Source organism: Ranitomeya variabilis, chromosome 3 (genome assembly GCF_051348905.1).
Source record: "Ranitomeya variabilis isolate aRanVar5 chromosome 3, aRanVar5.hap1, whole genome shotgun sequence".
Classification (NCBI taxonomy): Eukaryota; Metazoa; Chordata; class Amphibia; order Anura; family Dendrobatidae; genus Ranitomeya; species Ranitomeya variabilis.
The window spans coordinates 48,724,216-48,744,875 of record NC_135234.1 but is presented as its reverse complement, the minus strand read 5'-3'; the positions used below and the strand labels follow the sequence as shown (position 1 = coordinate 48,744,875).

General features: G+C 42.1%; 1 protein-coding gene across 2 annotated transcripts in view; it reads left to right on the top strand.

Moving 5' to 3' along the window:
* The window catches only part of CHODL (chondrolectin), a 138,915-nt gene that overhangs the window by 95,769 nt on the left and 22,486 nt on the right, over positions 1-20,660 (top strand). For both annotated transcript variants that reach the window (XM_077294015.1, XM_077294017.1), the window contains exon 3: positions 8,114-8,271. In XM_077294015.1, coding sequence (XP_077150130.1) covers positions 8,114-8,271 — 158 coding nt within the window. The remainder of the gene's footprint in view (positions 1-8,113; positions 8,272-20,660) is intronic.

Genomic DNA, 20,660 nt, shown 5'->3' with positions numbered 1-20,660 from the left:
CTGTGAGGGGGGAGAGAACTAAGTTTGGGCTCCTCAAAAACATCACAATAGTCAGACAAAAATGCCGGAATTTCAGAGGGAGTAGATGAAGCAATGGAAACCAAAGGTACTTCCCCATGAGCCCCCTGACATCCCCAGCTTAACACAGACATTGTTTTCCAGTCAAGGGCTGGATTATGAGTTTGCAACCATGGCAATCCAAGCACTAAGACATCATGCAAGTTATGCAACACAAGGAAGCGAATCACCTCCCGATGGTCAGGAGTCATACACATAGTCACTTGTGTCCAGTATTGTGGTTTATTCCTAGCCAATGGTGTGGAGTCGATACCCTTCAGAGGGATAGGAACTTCCAAAGGCTCTAGGCTAAACCCACAGTGTCTGGCAAAGGACAAATCCATAAGACTCAAGGAAGCGCCAGAATCCACATAGGCATCCACAGTAATAGATGATAATGAACAGATCAAAGTTACAGACAAAATAAACTTAGACTGTAAAGTGCCAATTGCAAAAGACTTATCAACCTTTTTTGTGCGTTTAGAGCATGCTGATATAACATGAGCAGAATCACCACAGTAGAAGCACAACCCATTTTTGCGCCTATAATTCTGCCGTTCACCTCTGGACAGAATTCTATCACATTGCATAATCTCTGGTGCCTGCTCAGAAGACACCGCCAAATGGTGCACAGGTTTGCGCTCCCGTAAACGCCGATCAATCTGAATAGCCATAGTCATGGACTCATTCAGACCTGTGGGTGTAGGAAACCCCACCATGACATCTTTAACGGCGTCAGAGAGACCTTCTCTGAAATTCGCCGCCAGGGCGCACTCATTCCACTGAGTAAGCACAGACCATTTTCAAAATTTTTGACAATATATTTCAGCTTCATCATGCCCTTGAGAGAGGGCTATCAAGGCCTTTTCAGCCTGAATCTCCAAATTAGGTTCCTCATAGAGCAACCCCAGTGCCAGAAAAAACGCATCCACATTAAGCAGCGCAGGATCCCCTGGTGCCAATGCAAATGCCCAATTCTGGGGGTCACCCCGCAACAAGGAAATCACAATTTTAACCTGCTGAGCAGAGTCTCCAGCGGAGCGAGATCTCAGAGAAAGATACAATTTACAATTGTGCTTAAAATTCAAAAAACGAGATCTATCTCCAAAAAAGAACTCAGGTATAGGAATCTTGGGTTCTGACATAGGAGCATGTATAACATAATCTTGGATATTTTGAACCTTAGAAGCAAGAGCACTCAGGCCTGTAGCTAAACTCTGGATATCCATTTCTCAACAGCTGAGATCTGAGCCATTCAGGGGTTAAGAGGAGAGAAGAAAGCAGCAGATTGCAATTATGGCTAGACAGAACTTCTGAGTAAAAAAAAAAAAAAAAAAAAAAGTGTCAGAAACTTCTTCTTTTCTCTCTTTCTTCAGCCAATACCTTTAATACATTTGCGGCCGGCAATACTGTCATGGTTCCCAATGGCAGGGACTCAGGCAAAAACGGACTAGCTCTAGGAATGCTGGAATCTCAGATGACCGCGACGCTGAACCTAACACGCAACTAATAGTAGCCAGGGGGTGTGCCTACGATTATCCCTAGACACCTCGCACCAGCCGGAGATCTAGTTACCCCCTAGTAGAGGAATACACAGACCTGGCTTGCCTCCAGGGAAACCCCAAAAGTGATAGTAGCCCCCCACATATAATAACGGTTAGGTAAGAGGAAAACACGTACGCAGTATGAATATAGATTCAGCAAAGAGAGGCCCTCTGACTAGATAGCAGAAAATACAAAAGAGGACTTCGCGGTCACCTCAAAACCCTAAACAGCCATCCTGAAATTACTTTAACTCCGTTATCAACTCATGACACCGGAGTAGTAATTTCAGATCACTAGAGCTTCCAGCAGCAAGAGAAATATAAATGCATGCTGGACAAACAAACACAAAAAATGCCAAAGATCCAACTTAGCTGAATTGCAGACTTGGAGCAGGTAGCAAGCAACAGAGGTGCTCTGGTAACATTGCTTGCCGGCACTAGAATGACTGAGAAGCCAGACTAAATAGGAAACTCCCAGTTTCCTGATGGGAACAGGTGCAAGACAAAAGTCAGCCAGTACCACCAGTAACCACCAGAGGGAGCCCAAAAACAGAATTCACAACAGTGTGGTGCTTTTGGGTGCGGTAGAGTTTGATGGAGAATTATGTTCAGAGAAAGTGAATGGGCTATATATATAAAAGGACTTTGATTGGGGAACGTGATAGGTCGCTCTAAACAGATGTGTTTTTAGGGAGCACCTAAAACTGTACCTGAGGCGTGGCTAGGGTTTTGATTCGGGGGGGGGGGGGATTCTGAGTGGGCCCCCCATAAGCAGACTCTATATAGTATAATTCAGCCCCATAGGCAGACTCTATATAGTATTATAACAGCCCCCTATAGCAGACTCTTCATAATATAAAGCACCTATATTTGGATTTCAGTAAATGGTAAAGTGACTTTCCCTGTCTCCTGCCTTATTACTCTGCACCATCTACTTCTATCACTACCCCTGGGGGCCAGTCCTAGTTGGAGGGGGTTAATCACCTGCACTGCCATCATCTCCTACCCCCCAGGGATCATCTGCAGTGCCGGCCATATTACAGCCAAACACTCCAACTGGCATCACAATCTCCTTTTCCTAATTTTTGTTTTCCTATTTATTTTTTTATTTGTAATTCCTGTTTCACTGTCTCCAGAGCACAGGCACTGGGCACCGCCGCCATCCTGAGACCTCCAGAATCCCATGCTGCCCGGCGACCTGAGTACCCCGCTCAGAGCGATACATTGGCCCCCTCAGAGAGCGGGGCCCAGGCGACCACCCCCTCTGCCCCTCGGTAGCTACACTACTAGGTAGAGCATTCCAGAGGATTGGTGCAACTCATGAGAAGTTTTGGATCCGGAAGTAGGAGGTATGGACTAGTGCAGATGTTAGTCAAAAGTCATTTGCGGACAATCGGTTAGGTCGATAAACAGAAATGAGGGAGGAGATGTAGAGGGCCTCACTGTAGCGAGCTTTGTGGGTGAGAAGTGAACAAGCAGTTTAAATTGGATCCTATAATGTTTGGGCATCCAGTGCAATGACTGGCACAGTGCGCAGGTGTCCGATTACCGATTAGCCAGATAGACGACCCTGGCTGCTGCATTAAGGATGGACTGAAGAGGGGAAGTCAGGTGAGGGGGAGATCAATTAATAGAGCATTGCAGTAGTCCAGGCGGAAGTGGATCAGGGCAACAGTGAGGGTTTTTGTTGTTTCCATGATGAGACATGGACAGATTCAACAGATGTTCTTTAGGTGTAAGCAGCAAGACCAGGCAAGAGACTGTATATGAGATGTGAAGGAAAGATTGGTGTCAAACATAACACCCAGACAGCGCGCCTGCTGCCTGGGTGTTATTATGGTGCCACCCACGGAGAGGGAAATGCCAGATTTAGGGAGGTCAGTAGATGGCTTAAAAGTTATGTCATCAGAAGCTGAACTATTGTTTAGACCTGATTTTTATGTTAAATGTATTTATTAAAAAAACTTTGGCATCAAGTTTTTTTTCATATCACAATCTTTATTAAAAAATAAAAATGAGAAATCTTGCAATTTTCACACTGTTCACTTTGGGTTTTTTTTTAGATCTTACTTCCGGTTGTTTCAGGAAATAACACATTAGCAGCAATAGATTGACTCAGACCCTATCTATTATACTGAAATATCTAATGAGAATGTGAAAAGTTCATTGTACAGGTTGGGTAGGAGGGAAATGTGTGACATCCTCTATAGGGATTGATGGATAATGTGTTATCAAATGTGTATAGACGTGTCACCTGTCATGATAAACCTACCTCTGATGATAGGAGCCTGCAGAAAACCATTGCTAAAACTATAGGAAGTAGGAATCTAGCCCTAGTTGCCAGGGTGAAAATTGCAAGACTACTAATTTAGTTTTTTTTTTTAATAATTGTGATATAAAAAAATTGAAAACATTTTTTAAAAACATACAGTACATATAGCACAAAAACTAGATTTTATTTTAACACTAGAATGCGTATCGGGGGCCTTTTAGGCCCTGGTGCTTACTTTGTTGCTATTATCTGCAAAATTACTTTAGTTAGAATTTTGAAACTCTAGGTATTCCTCAAGTATGTCGTTGTTGGTAATATCCAGTTGTTCATATAATTTTTTGTTAGGCATTGTGGTGTAGCAAATGCTGTGTTGGGGAAAACCATATCTGCAGGGAACGGGGACTTTTTAGGCCCCTGCTATTTTTATCATGTACTCAGCAGTGTTTGTGTCTCAAGTTACTTTATTTGTAGTCAGGGTTGCGGGTGGTGGGGCCAGGGGGTGGATCATGCCATGTGAGGATTTTGGGAGGGAGTGATAAGGCCATGACGTCATCGCAGGTCCTTCTGAACACAGTAATGAGCTGTGTGGAGAGTGCTGAGAACAGCATACACTGTGAGCTAATTGCTGAAGGACCTGTAAATATAGGAGTTTGGGAGGAAGTCTGACTCATTTTCAGTCTCTTTGTTTCATATGATGTTCCAATCAGAGAATTATTTCTGGACCCACTTTCTGATCCACACTATAAAGCGACAATGGCAGTGGACAGATATGAAGAAATTAGAAGAAACATTCGATTTGAAGATAAGTGAAATCGTGCAGCGAGGTTCCAAACAGACAAATTAGCCCCTATCAGTTATATCTGGAACATATTTATCAAAAATTGCACCAAACTTTACAATCCTAGTACTGATGTTACAGTAGATGAGCAACTTGTACCATTCAGAGGACGTTGCAAGTTCATATAATACATGCCCAGTAAACCAGCCAAGTATGGAATAAAAATCTTCTGGATGTGTGATTCTGCAAATTATTATGGCATAAATGGGCTTATGTACTGTGCCAAAGAAGTTGATGCACCAGTACAGAAGGATCTAGGGTCTGAGATTGTGAAAACACTTGCTGTACCCATATACAATTCAGGTAGAAACATTACCATTTACAATTATTTAACCAATGTTGCACTAGGCAGTTTTCTGTTTGAACAAGCTGTTACACTTGTTGGTACTACGAAGCCAAACCGATGAGAAATTCCTCAAGCATTGAAACACAGTCCACAGCAAGCACTTTATGAGAGTGTCTTTGGATTCAATAACAAAGTGACACTGGTGTCTTACAAAGCGAAGGAGAAATCCGTTCTATTACTCGGTACCATGCATTATGATTGCAGTATTGACAGCAATGACAGGAAATTGAAACCAGAAATCATCCTGTATTACAATAAAACTAAAGGAGGTGTAGACAAAATTGGATGAAATGGTGGGAGAATATTCATGCAAGAGGCAAACAAGACGTTGGCCTGTAGTAATTTTTTCAAATATGCTTGAATTCATTCATTATTTATACAGAAACTCATCCAGAATTCTATGCAAGGAGGTAGGACAGGAGACACCTATTCTTGAAGGACCTTTGCCTTGAACTTGTAATGCCGCACATGATAGAGCGAAGCAACATGAAATGCTTGCCAAAGCAAACTAAAGAAGCAATGAAACGGTGTGGCATACAGTTTCAGGATATTCCAGGGCCAGGAGAAAGAAAACAAAAGCGTTGTTTCATTTGTCCAAGAAACTTAGAGAGGAAAACTGAGCGCTATTGTACCACTAGTGGGGAAAATGTCTGTAAAGAACATTCTTCAGAAAAGATAACATGTGAAAATTGTTTGGAAGACCAATAAAATTGAAAAGAAAAAGTTAGAAAAGAAATGTAGCTGCAGCTAGTTTACTCTAGATTTATATACATTTGTGTGTTTTTCATATCTTTGTTTGAAATTTGGAAAAAAAAATGTTTTTTGGTGCATTCTACAAATAATTATAATTAAAATGTTGTGCATTATTCATAACTTATTTTGCAATTTTGAAATAAACTTGTAAAAGTTATTTATGTGAGTTTCTCCATATGATTTGCCCTATTACGCAAGAGCGTAGATTTGTGACGGCATTCTAGGGAGTAGCTTATTTTCAACAGTACATTCCCTTTAAAACTGCACTCGCCCCTTCCAGCTCATCTGTATGTAAAACTGCCATCTGCCGTTGAAAGATTAACACTACAAGTGAGATTTACAGTTGCCAGACAGATTAATTACAGAGGAAACTGAAGAGAGAGATTTATGGGTTTGGCCGTGCCCAACCCTCTATTAATAACCATGTGAGAAAGCATGTGTATGTATGTAATATATGTATGAGTGTGTACAAGTATATGATTCTGTAAATGTATACATGTTATTATTCCCATAGTCCTAATTAGAATAGGCTGCAGTCACTTCAAAAATACAGCAATTGCATATTCAAATATGGAATAACACAGAAGAAAAGAAGAGAAGAAAGAATAGTATTAAAAATAATGAATTTATTTAAAAATATTTTAAAATAAGAGTAAATACGACAAAAAGACACCAAAAAAGGGGGGAGGGGGTTTTGAAACCACCAGACTAAGAAAGGGGATAGCACTGCACAAATCCACCAGGTTAATAAAGTAAAATTAACCAGAATATATCATAAAAAGAAGAAAATTATGATGCGGTCACGTGGGTCGGCACCTCTGGAAGTCAGAGGGTGCGTACGGAACCTGCACATGCGCGGTAAAACTTCTGGACATACCGAGGGAATGAAGGGACGTATAGCAACTGTGCATGCGCAGTAGAGTCAATACTGGAGGGAATGATAAAGGAAGAATACGTTTAACAAGGATTATGTTTGTGGACTAGAGATACAGATATAAATGGATGAAGATATTTTAAAGGGATAAATGAATAATAAGGGGGCCGTAAAAAATGGTGTGTGAGTACTAATATACAAATAAATAAAAAATATTTTGATGGAGGGTAGAGTGTGGGAATGTTTAAAAACTGGAAAACCAGATACAACACTACAAATATAGGAATAGGGACTAGGACAATGAATGAATTAGTGAACCCTTTAGGGTGTAAAAAGTGGGAAAATAATATGTGCTAATGCAAGGAACATATTGGAAAACCTATATGGGAAACTCAAGAATGAAGCATTGATAGTGTTTCTGGAGAGCAGAACTTTTTCTGACAGGCACATGGACAATGAATGGACAGCCGGAATACAGTATTAATCATGTGTGCCTGCCAGAGAAAGCCATGTACAGTGCCCCACTGTCTTCAGCAGTCTCATAGACCATAAAGGGTGTAAGTGGTAGTGGTGAATTTGTGCTGCCACCTGCAAATTGCCTCTTCTGAGAAAAAGAGGACTTAACTCTATAGCGCCACCTGTTGGAAGTAGCGATCCTACAAGTCACAATCAACCCTCTAACGAGTCGTGCAATATGACTTAGGATTAAAGCCAAATCAGTATCTCAATTCGCAGACACGGTGTTTCGGGCTGTTGGCCCTCGTCAGTGCGAAGCATGAGAACTGATTTGGCTAGGTGAGAGGCTCTGGACATGGGGTTGGAAGTAGCGATCCTACAAGTCACAATCAACCCTCTAATGAGTCGTGCAATATGACTTAGGATAAAAGCTGCCACCTGTACATGGTCATCTCAGTACCCTGTTCATGGGATCCAGAGGGTTGGAAAAGTTGAACCCACTTCAATTAGCAAACTATCACCTAACTGTGAAGGGGTCATATATTATCAAGATAAGAAAACCCCTTTGAGTATATATTCAACCCCACCTTTGAGTAACAGCTATTCTGTTTTTTTCTACTTTACATTTATAAACCTGGAAACACAGGATGAACAGTGGTTTAGGTTTCAACAGAGTATCAGAAGCTGCTCCAAACATGTGTATATACATATACTTTTTGCTGTAGTCTATACATACTGTATATTATTAGTATATATATATATATATATATATATATATATGACTTCAGCTGGAGAGTTGTGACTATGCAACATAAGTTGTGTAGAGGTCATTGCGCAGAGAGGGAGAAGAGGTAAGCTGTGACTGTCACTTATGAATGATATAGATAATGTCTTATCTCTAACTGTATGTCATATTTTTATGACACATTGCCTTTAAGTACATATGAGTTGAAATATTTGTGTACATTGGTAGGAACTGGTATGCAGATGAGCCGTCTTGTGGTAGTGAAGCATGTGTCGTCATGTATCATCAGCCAACAGCAAATCCTGGTATTGGAGGCCCTTATCTTTACCAGTGGAATGATGACCGGTGTAATATGAAGCACAATTTCATATGTAAATACCCCCCTGGTAAGTGAATTTACATTCTTCATCTTATTTTATTATAGTTTATACTATTGTCATTATTTGTTGTGTTATACTTTTTATACTTCCAATATTTAAACATTGTAAATTGGTTTATAAAGCATATTCATATAAACAGTGGGGGAAATAAGTATTTGATCCCTTGCAGATTTTGTAAGTCAGAAAAACCGCCAAAGCAAGTACAAAACGGAATCCTAGACCAAGAAAAAACAAAAAACACAAGGATCCCTAAAATATAACTTTTAATAGGAAAAGCTAAAAACTCTTTGTTCCAAATTCGAAGACATTAATACAAATATACATTACCACAGGAAAAAATAAGATGTGCACTATCTGACCCTGTCAGATGCCCTAATACTGATCGCTACCTGCCTGCGGAGGTTGGCACCCTAAGTTTCTGCGGTTGGCGCCCCCGGTTGGGTAACCAATATATTGGGACACGACTTGTTAGGGATCACAGGGAATATATAGGGCTACCAGGGCCAGTCGTCGTGGAGCCCAACCCTAACTTTAGCCCAACCCTAAATTTAGCCTTAACCCTAACTTTAGCCCAAACCTAACTTTAGCCCAACCCTAACTTTAGCTGAACCCTTACTTTAGCCCGTACTCTTTTAGCCAACTCTAACCCTAATGGAAAATGGAAATAAATACATTTTCTTTATTTTATTATTTTTACCTATCTAAGGGGGTGAATAAAGGGGAGTTTGATTCACTATTTTTTTTATTTTGATAGTATTAGGTTACATCATGGGATCAAAGAAAATAAGACATGCCGTCAATGCAGCATAATCCCTTGTTCACAGGCAATAATGTGTATCACATTGCGTTGGGGTTTTCTGTGAGCCACATTAAGCTCGGCAGTGTCTGGCTAGTTGAGCTTAACTTCTGTTTTCAGCATGGGGCAAGCACCTTAACCCCTTCATGACCCAGCCTATTTTGACCTTAATGACCTGGCCATTTTTTGCAATTCTGACCAGTGTCCCTTTATGAGGTAATAACTCAGGAACACTTCAACAGATCATAGCGATTCTGAGATTCTTTTTTTGTGACATATTGGGCTTCATGTTAGTGATAAATTTAGGTTGATAATTTTTGCGTTTATTTGTGAAAAAAATGGAAATTGGGTGAAAATTTTGAAAATTTTACAATTTTCAAATTTTAATTTTTATTCTGTTAAACCAGAGAGTTATGTGACACCAAAAAGTTAATAAATAACATTTCCCACATGTCTACTTTACATCAGCACAATTTTGTAAACAACATTTTTATTGCTAGGAAGTTATAAGGGTTAAAATTTGACCAGCGATTTCTCATTTTTACAGCTAAATTTACAAAACCATTTTTTTAGGGACCACCTCACATTTGAAGTCAGTTTGAGTGGTCTATATGGCTGAAAATACCCAAAAGTGACACCATTCTAAAAACTGCACCCCTCAAGGTGCCCAAAACCACATTCAAGAAGTTTATTACCCCTTCAGTTGTGTTTCACAGCAGTGGAAGCAACATGGAAGGAAAAAATAAACATTTAACTTTTTAGTCACAAAAATGATCTTTTAGCAGCATTTTTTTTATTTTACCAATGGTAAAAGGAGAAACTGGACCCTGAAAGTTGTGTTCCAATTTGTCCTGAGAACGCCTATACCCCTTATGTGGGGGGAACCACTGTTTGGACGCACGACAGGGTTCAGAAGGGAAGGAGCGCCATTTGACTTTTTGAATGAAAAGTTAGCTCCAATCTTTAGCGGACACCATGTAGCGTTTGGACAGCACCTGTGTGCCTAAAGATTGGAGCTCCCCCAAAAGTGACCCCATTTTGGAAACTAGACCCCAAGGAACTTATCTAGATGCATAGTGAGCACTTTAAACCCCCAGGTGCTTCACAAATTGATCTGTAAAAATAAAAAAAGTACTTTTTTTCACAAAAAAATTCTTTTAGCCTCAATTTTTTCATTTTCACATGGGCAACAGGATAAAATGGATCATAAAATTTGTTGGGCAATTTCTCCTAAGTACACCGATACCTCACATGTGGGGGTAAACCACTGTTTGGGCACACGGCAAGGCTCAGAAGGGAAGGAGTGCCATTTGACTTTTTGAATGAAAAATTAGCTCTAATCGTTAGCGGACACCATGTCGCATTTGGAGAGACCCTGTGTGCCTAAACATTGGAGCTCCCCCACAAGTGACCCCATTTTGGAAACTAGACCCCCAAGGAACTTATCTAGATGCATAGTGAGCACTTTAAACCCACAGGTGCTTCACAAATTGATCAGTAAAAATAAAAAAGTACTTTTTTTTCACAAAAATTTTATTTTAGCCTCAATCTTTTCATGTTCACTTGGGCAACAGGGTAAAATGGATCTTAAAATTTGTTGGGCAATGTCTCCTGAGTACACCGATACCTCATATGTGGGGGTAAACCACTGTTTGGGTGCACGGCATGGCTCGGAAGGGAAGGAGAGCCATTTGACTTTTTGAATGACAAATTAGCTCCAATCGTCAGCGGACACCATGTCGCGTTTGGGGAGCCCGTGTGTGCCTAAACATTGGAGCTTCCCCACAAGTGACCCCATTTTGGAAACTAGACCCCCCAAGGAACTTATCTAGATGTGTGGTGAGCACTTTGAACCCCCAAGTGCTTCACAGAAGTTTATAAAGCAGAGCCATGAAAATAAAAAATCATTTTTCTTTCCTCAAAAATGATTTTTTAGCCCGCAATTTGTTATTTTCACAAGGGTGACAGGAGAAATTGGACCCCAAAAGTTGTTGTCCAGTTTGTCCTGAGTATGCTGATATCCCATATGTGGGGGTAAACCACTGTTTGTGCACACATCAGGGTTCGAAAGGGAGGGAGCACCAGTTGACTTTTTGAACGCAAGATTGACTGGAATCAATAGTGGCGCCATGTCGCGTTTGGAGACCCCCTGATGTGACTAAACAGTGGAAACCCCTCAATTCTAACTCCAACACTATACCCAACACATCCATAACCCTAATCTCAACTCTAATTATGACCCTAATCACAACCCTAACCCCAACACACCCCTAACCACAACCCAAACTAACCCCAACACACCCATAACCCTAATCTCAACCCTAACCACAACCCTAGCCCCAATACACCCCTAACCCTAATCCCAACCCTAACCACAAGCCTAACCCTAACACCAACACACCCCTAACCCTAATCCTAACCCTAATTCCAACCTTGACCCTAATTCCAACCCTAACTCTAATTCCAACCCTAGGGCTATGTGCCCACGTTGTGGATTTGTGTGCGGATTTTTCTGCACCATTTTTGAAAAATCTGCTTGTAACATGTACTGCGTTTTACCTGCGGATTTACCGTGGATTTCCAGTGTTTTTTGTGCGGATTTCCCCAGCGGATTTCTATACAGGAATAGGTGTAAAATGCTGTGGAATCCGCACAAAGAATTGACATGCTGCTGAAAATACCGAGCAGTGTTTTCCGCACCATGGGCATAGAGGATTTGGTTTTCCATAGGTTTACATGGTACTGTAAACATGATGGAAAACTGCTACGAATCCGCAGCAGTCAATCCGCTGCGGATCCGCAGCCAAATCCGCACCATGTGCACATAGCCTAATTCTAACCCTAACCCTAACCGTAAGCCTAATTGCAACCCTAGCCCTAACCCTAATTGCAACTCTAACCCTAGTTCTAACCCTAACCCTAGTTCTAAACCTAACCCTAACCCTAGTTCTAACCCTAACCCTAGTGGAAAAATAAAAATAAATATATTTTCTTTATTTTCTTATGTTCCCTACCTATAGGGGTGATAAAGGGGGGGTTATTTACTATTTTTTTATTTAGATCACTGTGATATGATCTATCACAGTGATCAAAATTAATGAACGAATCTGCCGGTCGGCATGTGCAGTGCGCCCGCCATTTTGGAAGATGGCGGTGCCCATGCAGAAGATGGACGGACACCGGGAGGGACACCGGAGGTCGGTAAGTATAGGGGGTGGGATCGGAGCATGGGGGGAGCGGACAGGAGGATGGACGGGAGCAGAGGACAGAGGGGAGGAGATCAGTGGCAGTGGCGGGGCAGATCGTGGTCTCCAGCCATGGCTGATGATATTGCAGCATTGGCCATGGCTGGATTGTAATATTTCACCAATTTTCATTGGTGAAATATTACGATTGCTCTGATTGAAAGTGAAAGTGAAACGTCACTTTCAACAGCCAATCAGAGCGATTGTAGCCACAGGGGGGTGAAGCCTCAAGTACCACTCCCCCTGTCCCTGCAAGTTGGGTAAAATTTCAGTTAACCCTTTCACCCGAACTGCAGGAAAGCGATCCTGCCATGACGCCACATAGGCATCACAGGTCGGATTGGCACCGACTTTCATGATGCCTACGTGGCGTCACAGGTCGGGAAGGGATTAATACCCTATGACACTTTTTCCCACACAGAAGATGGCAGCCAAGAAGGAAAAGCAGGACGCTGCTTAGTTTGGTGTGGGCCACAGCACAGACTTTGATTGGTCCGTGCTGCGGGTTAACCGCAAAATCTTCCTATTTTGTTTTGGAAGTGGAGATCGCCTAATATTTGTTTAATGAGGAATTGGAGTCCATAATTAAATTCAATATATAGTAAATGTGGATTTATCTGTAGTTTGGTGACAGTTCTGCTTTAAAATGTGTTTGTCAATGACCTAATTTCATTTGTATTTATGATAAGTGTAAGTTAAAGTATTTGGGATCCAGATCCAGCAGCGCTGATGTATGTGGCCACTTCATTTATTACCTTCAGTAAAGAAGTTCCTAAAAATGATATCAAGCTTTTTCTTCATGGATAGTGTTGAGCGATACCGTCCGATACTTGAAAGTATCGGTATCGGAAAGTATCGGCCGATACCGGCAAAGTATCGGATCTAATCCGATACCGATACCCGATACCAATACAAGTCAATGGGACTCAAGTATCCGGTATCCCTGATGGTTCCCAGGGTCTGAAGGAGAGGAAACTCTCCTTCAGGCCCTGAGAACCATATTAATGTGTAAAATAAAGAATTAAAATAAATATTGCTATACTCACCTCTCCGAGGGAACCGGCAGCGTTGTTTGCTTAAAATGCGCGCTTTTCCTTCCTTCCGTGACGTCACGGCTTCTGATTGGTCGCGTGCCGCCCATGTGGCCGCGATGCAACCAATCACAGCAAGCCGTGATGTAATTTTCAGGTCCTTCTAGGCATTCAGTATTTTAAAATTACGTTCCGACGCGACCAATCACAAAGCCGGAACGTAATTTTAAAATACTGAAGGACCTGAAATTACGTCACGGCTTGCTGTGATTGGTTGCGTCGCGGCCAACATGGGCGACGCGACCAATCACAAGCCGTGACGTCACGGGAGGCTGGACACGCGCGCATTTTAAAATGCGCGCGTCTCCTGCCTCCCGTGACGTCACGGCTTCTGATTGGTCGCGTCGCCCATGTGACCGCGACGCGACCAATCACAAAGCCGGAACGTAATTTTAAAATACTTAATGCCTAGAAGGACCTGAAAATTACGTCACGGCTTGCTGTGATTGGTCGCGTCGCGGCCACATGGGCGGCACGCGACCAATCAGAAGCCGTGACGTCACGGAAGGAAGGAAAAGCGCGCATTTTAAGCAAACAACGCTGCCGGTTCCCTCGGTGAGGTCCAGGCTGTGTCAGAGAGGTGAGTATAGCAATATTTTTTATTTTAATTCTTTATTTTACACATTAGTGTTGTTTCGATACCGATACCCGATACCACAAAAGTATCGGATCTCGGTATCGGAATTCCGATACAGCAAATATCGGCCGATACCCGATACTTGCGGTATCGGAATGCTCAACACTATTCATGGATTTTTGGTAATTTTTCCATTTTGAGAATTGTCTAGAAAGGACTAGCTAAGACTCAATCTACATCTACACCCGAGGCTATGATAGGAGCCTTCATTTCAGATTCTGTCAAAACACAAAAAAACAGCAGCACTTTTTTTAGTTAAAGGGGTTATCAACTACTTTTATATTGATGATCTATCTTTAGGATAAGTCTTCAGTAGAAGATCGATGTGGAGGTGCGACACATCTCACCCACATGGATAATCTGTTTCTGCTGCCAGCGGTAACTGGATGGTACCAATTCAACAGAGCTCTGTCACCTGTATAGTGGTCACAGAAAGGTACTGCAGATCCACTCCTATTCATTTGAGTAGGGGCAAAACCCAGCCAGGGCCATGCTACAATTCACAAAGCTGTATTATTCTGCATTATTACGTAATTAATATCAAACTAGTGGATGACCCTTTTAAGGACTCATCCCGACATCCATGGATATTGATAGAGACTGGCTGCAGCAGTTCCGACCTGAGCATAACAGCTTCATACAGTTGTGCTCAAAAGTTTACATACCCCGGCAGAATATTTGCTTTCTTGACCGTTTTTCAGAGAATATGAATGATAACATCAAAACTTTTTCTCCACTCACGGTTAGTGGTTGGGTGAAGCCATTTATTGTCAAACTACTGTGTTTTCTCTTTTTAAATCATAATGACAACACAAAACATCCAAATTACCCTGATTAAAAGTTCACATACCCCATTTCTTAATACTGTGTATTGCCCCCTGTAACATTAATGACAGCTTGAAGTCTTTTGTGGTAGTTGTGGATGAGGTTCTTTATTACCTTAGATGGTAAAGCTGCCCATTAGTGTTGAGCGATACCGTCCGATACTTGAAAGTATCGGTATCGGATAGTATCGGCCGATACCTGAAAAGTATCGGATATCACCGATACCGATACCCGATACCAATACAAGTCAATGGGACACCAAGTATCGGAAGGTATCCTGATGGTTCCCAGGGTCTGAAGGAGAGAAAACTCTCCTTCAGGCCCTGGGATCCATATTACTGTGTAAAATAAAGAATTAAAATAAAAAATATTGATATACTCACCTCTCCGGAGGCCCCTGGACATCACCGCTGGTAACCGGCAGCCTTCTTTGCTTAAAATGAGCGTGTTTAGGGCCTTCCATGACGTCACGGATTCTGATTGGTCGTGTGCCGCTCATGTGACCGCCACGCGACCAATCACAAGCCGCGACGTCATTCTCAGGTCCTAAATTCCTAGAATGAGGAGTTTAGGGCCTGAGAATGACGTCACGGCTTGTGATTGGTCGCGTGGCGGTCACATGAGCGGCACGTGACCAATCAGAAGCCGTGACGTCATGGAAGGCCCTAAGCGCGCTCATTTTAAGCAAAGAAGGCTGCCGGTTACCAGCGGTGATGTCCAGGGGCATCCGGAGAGGTGAGTATATCAATATTTTTTATTTTAATTCTTTATTTTACACAGTAATATGGATCCGATACCGATTCCCAATACCACAAAAGTATTGGATCTCGGTATCGGAATTCCGATACCGCAAGTATCGGCCGATACCCGATACTTGCGGTATCGGAATGCTCAACACTACTGCCCACTCTTCTTGGCAAAAAGCCTCCAGTTCCTGTAAATTCCTGGGCTGTCTAGCATGAACTGCGCACTTGAGATCTCCCCAGAGTGGCTCAATGATATTGAGGTCAGGAGACTGAGATGACCACTCTAGAACCTTAACTTTATTCTGCTGTACCTAATGACAGGTCGGCTTGGCCTTTTATTTTGGATCATTGTCATTGCGTCAGTCCTTGCATTAGCAGTCCGTGCTTGGACCGATTTGCATAGACGTCTTCATAAAAGACAGATATTTGAAGATGCTGCTTTTGGGAGCAATGTAATGAGTGGGGTCATTTCCCCTGCATTTCTTGACCTTCTTGACAATATCGGTTTATGATTTTTTAATTCTTATTTTTGGCATTTGAATACATGCTTTGTTGGTTTGTGATTGATATCTACTATGCCCCAGTTTATATTTATATATTAATGTTTGTTTATTTTACTATTTTATTTTTTACTAGCTGAAGAGCCCGGCGTTGCCTGGGCATAGTAAATATCTGTGGTTAGTTATAGCACCTCACTTCTCTTATTTTCCCATCACGCCTCTCATTTTCCCCCTCATATCTCTCATTTTCTCCCTTACACCTCTCATTTTCCCCCTCACTCCTCTTATTTTCCCCCTAACTCCTCTCATTCCCCCCTCACTCCTCTCATTCCCCCTACCACTTGTCATTTCGACCTCACATCTGTCATTTTCCAATCACTCTACTATTTTCCCTCACTCCTCTCATTTTGCACTCACACCTTTTCATTTTCACCTCACACCCCTCATTTTCACCTCACACCTCTCATTTTCCCCTCAGTATATACATGTTTGTCATCTCCCTTATATATAGTATAAACCTGTATGTCATCTCCTGTATATAGTATATACCTGTGTCATCTCCCCTGTAAATAGTATATACCTGCTGTACGTCATCTCCTCCTGTATATTGTATTTACCTATGTGTCATCTCCTGTATATAGTATATAGCTGTATGTCATCTCTTCTGTATATACTATATACCTGTATGTCATCTCCTCCTATATATAGTATATACCTGTATGTCATCTCCTGTATATAGTATACACCTGTATGTCATCTCCCCTGTATATAGTATATACCTGCTGTATGTCATCTCCTCTATATACCTATGTGTCATCTCCTCTTTTATATAGTATATACCTGTATGTCATCTACTCCTGTATATAGTATATACCTGTAAGTCATCTCCTCCTGTATATAGTATATTCCTGTGTGTCATCTGCTCCTGTATATAGTATATACCTTTGTGTCATCTCCTTCTGTGTATAGTATGTACCTGTATGTCATCTCCTCCCGTATATAGTATATATGTGTGTCATCTCCTCCTGTATATAGTATATAACTGTGTGTAATCTCCTCCTGTATATAGTATATATCTGTGTGTCATCTCCCCTGTATATAGTATGTACCTGTATGTCATCTCCTCCAGTATATAGTATGTACCTGTATGTCATCTCCTCCTGTATATAGTATATACCTGTGTGTCATCTCCCCTGTATATAGTATATACCTGTGTCTCATCTCCCCTGTATATAGAATATACCTGTGTGTCATCTGCCCTGTATATAGTATGTACCTGTATGTCATCTCCCCTGTATATAGTATATACCAGTGTGTCAGCTCCTCCTGTATATAGTATATATGTGTGTGTCATCTCCTCCTGTATATAGTATATACCTGTGTGTCATCTCCTCCTGTATATAGTATATATCTGTGTGTCATCTCCCCTGCATATAGTATATATCTGTGTGCCATCTCCTCCTGTATTAGACCTCGTTCACACTTTATTTGCTCAGTATTTTTACCTCAGTATTTGTAAGCTAAATTGGCAGCCTGATAAATCCCCAGCCAACAAGAAGCCCTCCCCCCTGGCAGTATATATTAGCTCACACATACACATAATAGACAGGTCATGTGACTGACAGCTGCCGTATTTCCTATATGGTACAGTTGTTGCTCTTGTAGTTTGTCTGCTTATTAATCAGATTTTTAGTTTTGAAGGATAATACCAGACGTGTGTGTTTTAGGACGAGTTTCATGCGTCAAGTTGTGTGTGTTGAGTTGTGTGTGGTGACATGCATGTAGCGACTTTTGTGAGATGAGTTTTGTGTGGCGACATGCGTGTAGCAACTTTTTGTGTGTCGAGTTGCATGTGACAGGTTAGTGCAGCAATTTGTGTGCAGCAAGTTTTGCGCATGGCGAGTTTTGCGCGTGGTGAGTTTTATGTGTGGTGCGTTTTGAGTATGTGCAAGTTTTGTGTGAGGCAACTTTTGCATGTGTTGGAACTTTTGTGCATGTGGCAATTTTTCCGCGTGTGCAAGTTTTGCATGTGGCGAGTTTTCCATGAGGTGAGTTTTGCACATGTGGCGAGTTTTGCGTGAGCCTAGTTTTGCATGTGGCGAGTTTTGCGCATAGCGAGTTTTGAGCGGCAACTTTTGTGTTTCGACTTTTATGTGGCGAGGTTGGTGTATGTGTGGTGAAATGTGTGCTGAGGGTGATATATGTGTGTTCAAGCACGTGGTAGTGTGTGGCGCATTTTGTGTGTGTGTTCATATCCCCGTGTGTGGTGAGTATCCCATGTCAGGGGAGACTGCTCTACCTTTACACCAAGGCACCTATATTCTAGAGAGGTTATGTCTGCCACTGCAGAATACCCTTACTAACCTGGACAACTTCCCCTGATGAACCCCCTGAACAGGGGAGGAAACGCGTTGGGAAGAAGAAGGGAGACATTTTTTCCAGGGTGGCTACATCTATCAAGGGCATTATAGAAAAACAGGCTCACACTTGGGTACTGCCCTTGTCAGGGCGGGAGTTTTTTTACACTGGGCATGACAGGGAAAGTAGAACCTAGTGTACCTCCCCCCTCCTGCATCCGGATCCTGAGGTTACAGAAATCTCCAGTAGATCGTGAGGCGACAATTGGGTGAGATTGTGCCATTTTTTTCTAGTGCACTGCTAACCATGAGCACTTTCAGCAAATGTTTTATTTAAACTGTTTTTAGGTATACATATTAAAGGCTAAGTTTTATATTTATTTTGTGGCTGGCTATGCTGTTGTGCCTGAATTTTTGATAGTCAGATTGGTTTGGAGCCTGACGTTCCAGTCTTGTTGGCTGATATACACTCACTGGCCACTTTATTAGGTACACCTGTCCAACTTCTTGTTAACACTTAATTTCTAATCAGCCAATCACATGGCGGCAACTCAGTGCATTTAGGCATGTAGACATGGTCAAGACAATCTCCTGCAGTTCAAACCGAGCATCAGTATGGGGAAGAAAGGTGATTTGAGTGCCTTTGAACGTGGCATGGTTGTTGGTGCCAGAAGGGCTGGTCTGAGTATTTCAGAAACTGCTGATCTACTGGGATTTTCACGCACAACCATCTCTAGGGTTTACAGAGAATGGTCCGAAAAAGAAAAAAAATCCAGTGAGCGGCAGTTCTGTGGGCAGAAATGCCTTGTTGATGCCAGAGGTCAGAGGAGAATGGGCAGACTGGTTCGAGCTGATAGAAAGGCAACAGTGACTCAAATCGCCACCCGTTACAACCAAGGTAGGCCTAAGAGCATCTCTGAATGCACAGTGCATCGAACTTTGAGGCAGATGGGCTACAGCAGCAGAAGACCACACCGGGTACCACTCCTTTCAGCTAAGAACAGGAAACTGAGGCTACAATTTGTACAAGCTCATCGAAATTGGACAGTAGAAGATTGGAAAAACGTTACTTGGTCTGATGAGTCTCGATTTCTGCTGCGACATTCGGATGGTAGGGTCAGAATTTGGCGTAAACAACATGAAAGCATGGATCCATCCTGCCTTGTATGGAGCATCTTTGGGATGTGCAGCCGACAAATCTGCGGCAACTGTGTGATGCCATCATGTCAATATGGACCAAAATCTCTGAGGAATGCTTCCAGCACCTTGTTGAATCTATGCCACGAAGAATTGAGGCAGTTCTGAAGGCAAAAGGGGGTCCAACCCGTTACTAGCATGGTGTACCTAATAAAGTGGCCGGTGAGTGTAGATTGCTTCACTATTGTGCCTTTTTGTACTTTTATTAACTTGGCATTTGGGATGTTATATATGAAGCTATCACCTGGTAGTTTATGGGTAGGGTTTGGGAATTACCCCTTTTAACTCCTTTTATATGTGTTTTTTGAGTGTTTTTAACCCCTTTCTGACCTCGGACGGGATAGTACGTCCGAGGTCAGAAGCCCCGCTTCAAAGCCGGGACATGTCAGCTGTTTTGAACAGCTGACATGTGCCCGTATAGGCGCGGGAAGAATCGTGATCTGCCCATGCCTATTAACTAGTTAAATGCCACTGTCAAATGCAGAAAGCGGCATTTAACCGGCGCTTCCGGCCGGGCGGCCGGAAATGAGGGCATCGCTGACCCCCGTCACATGATCGGAGGTCGGCAATGCTTCTACATTGTAACCATAGAGGTCCTTCAGACCTCTATGGTTACTGATCACCGGTAGCTGTGAGCGCCATCCTGTGGTCGGCGCTCACAGCACACCTGCTTTTCTGCTACATAGCAGCGAACATCAGATCGCTGCTATGTAGCAGAGCCGATCGCGTTGTGCCAGCTTCTAGCCTCCCATGGAGGCTATTGAAGCATGGCAAAAGTAAAAAAAAAGTTAAAAAAATGTGAAAAAAAAAATAAAAAATAAAAGTTTGAATCACCCCCTTTCGCCCCAATCAAAATAAATCAATACAAAAAATCAAACCTTCACATATTTGGTATTGCCGCGTTCAGAATCGCCCGATCTATCAATAAAAAAAAGCATTAACCTGATCGCTAAACAGCGTAGCGAGAAAAAAATTTGAAACGCCAGAATTACATTTTTTTG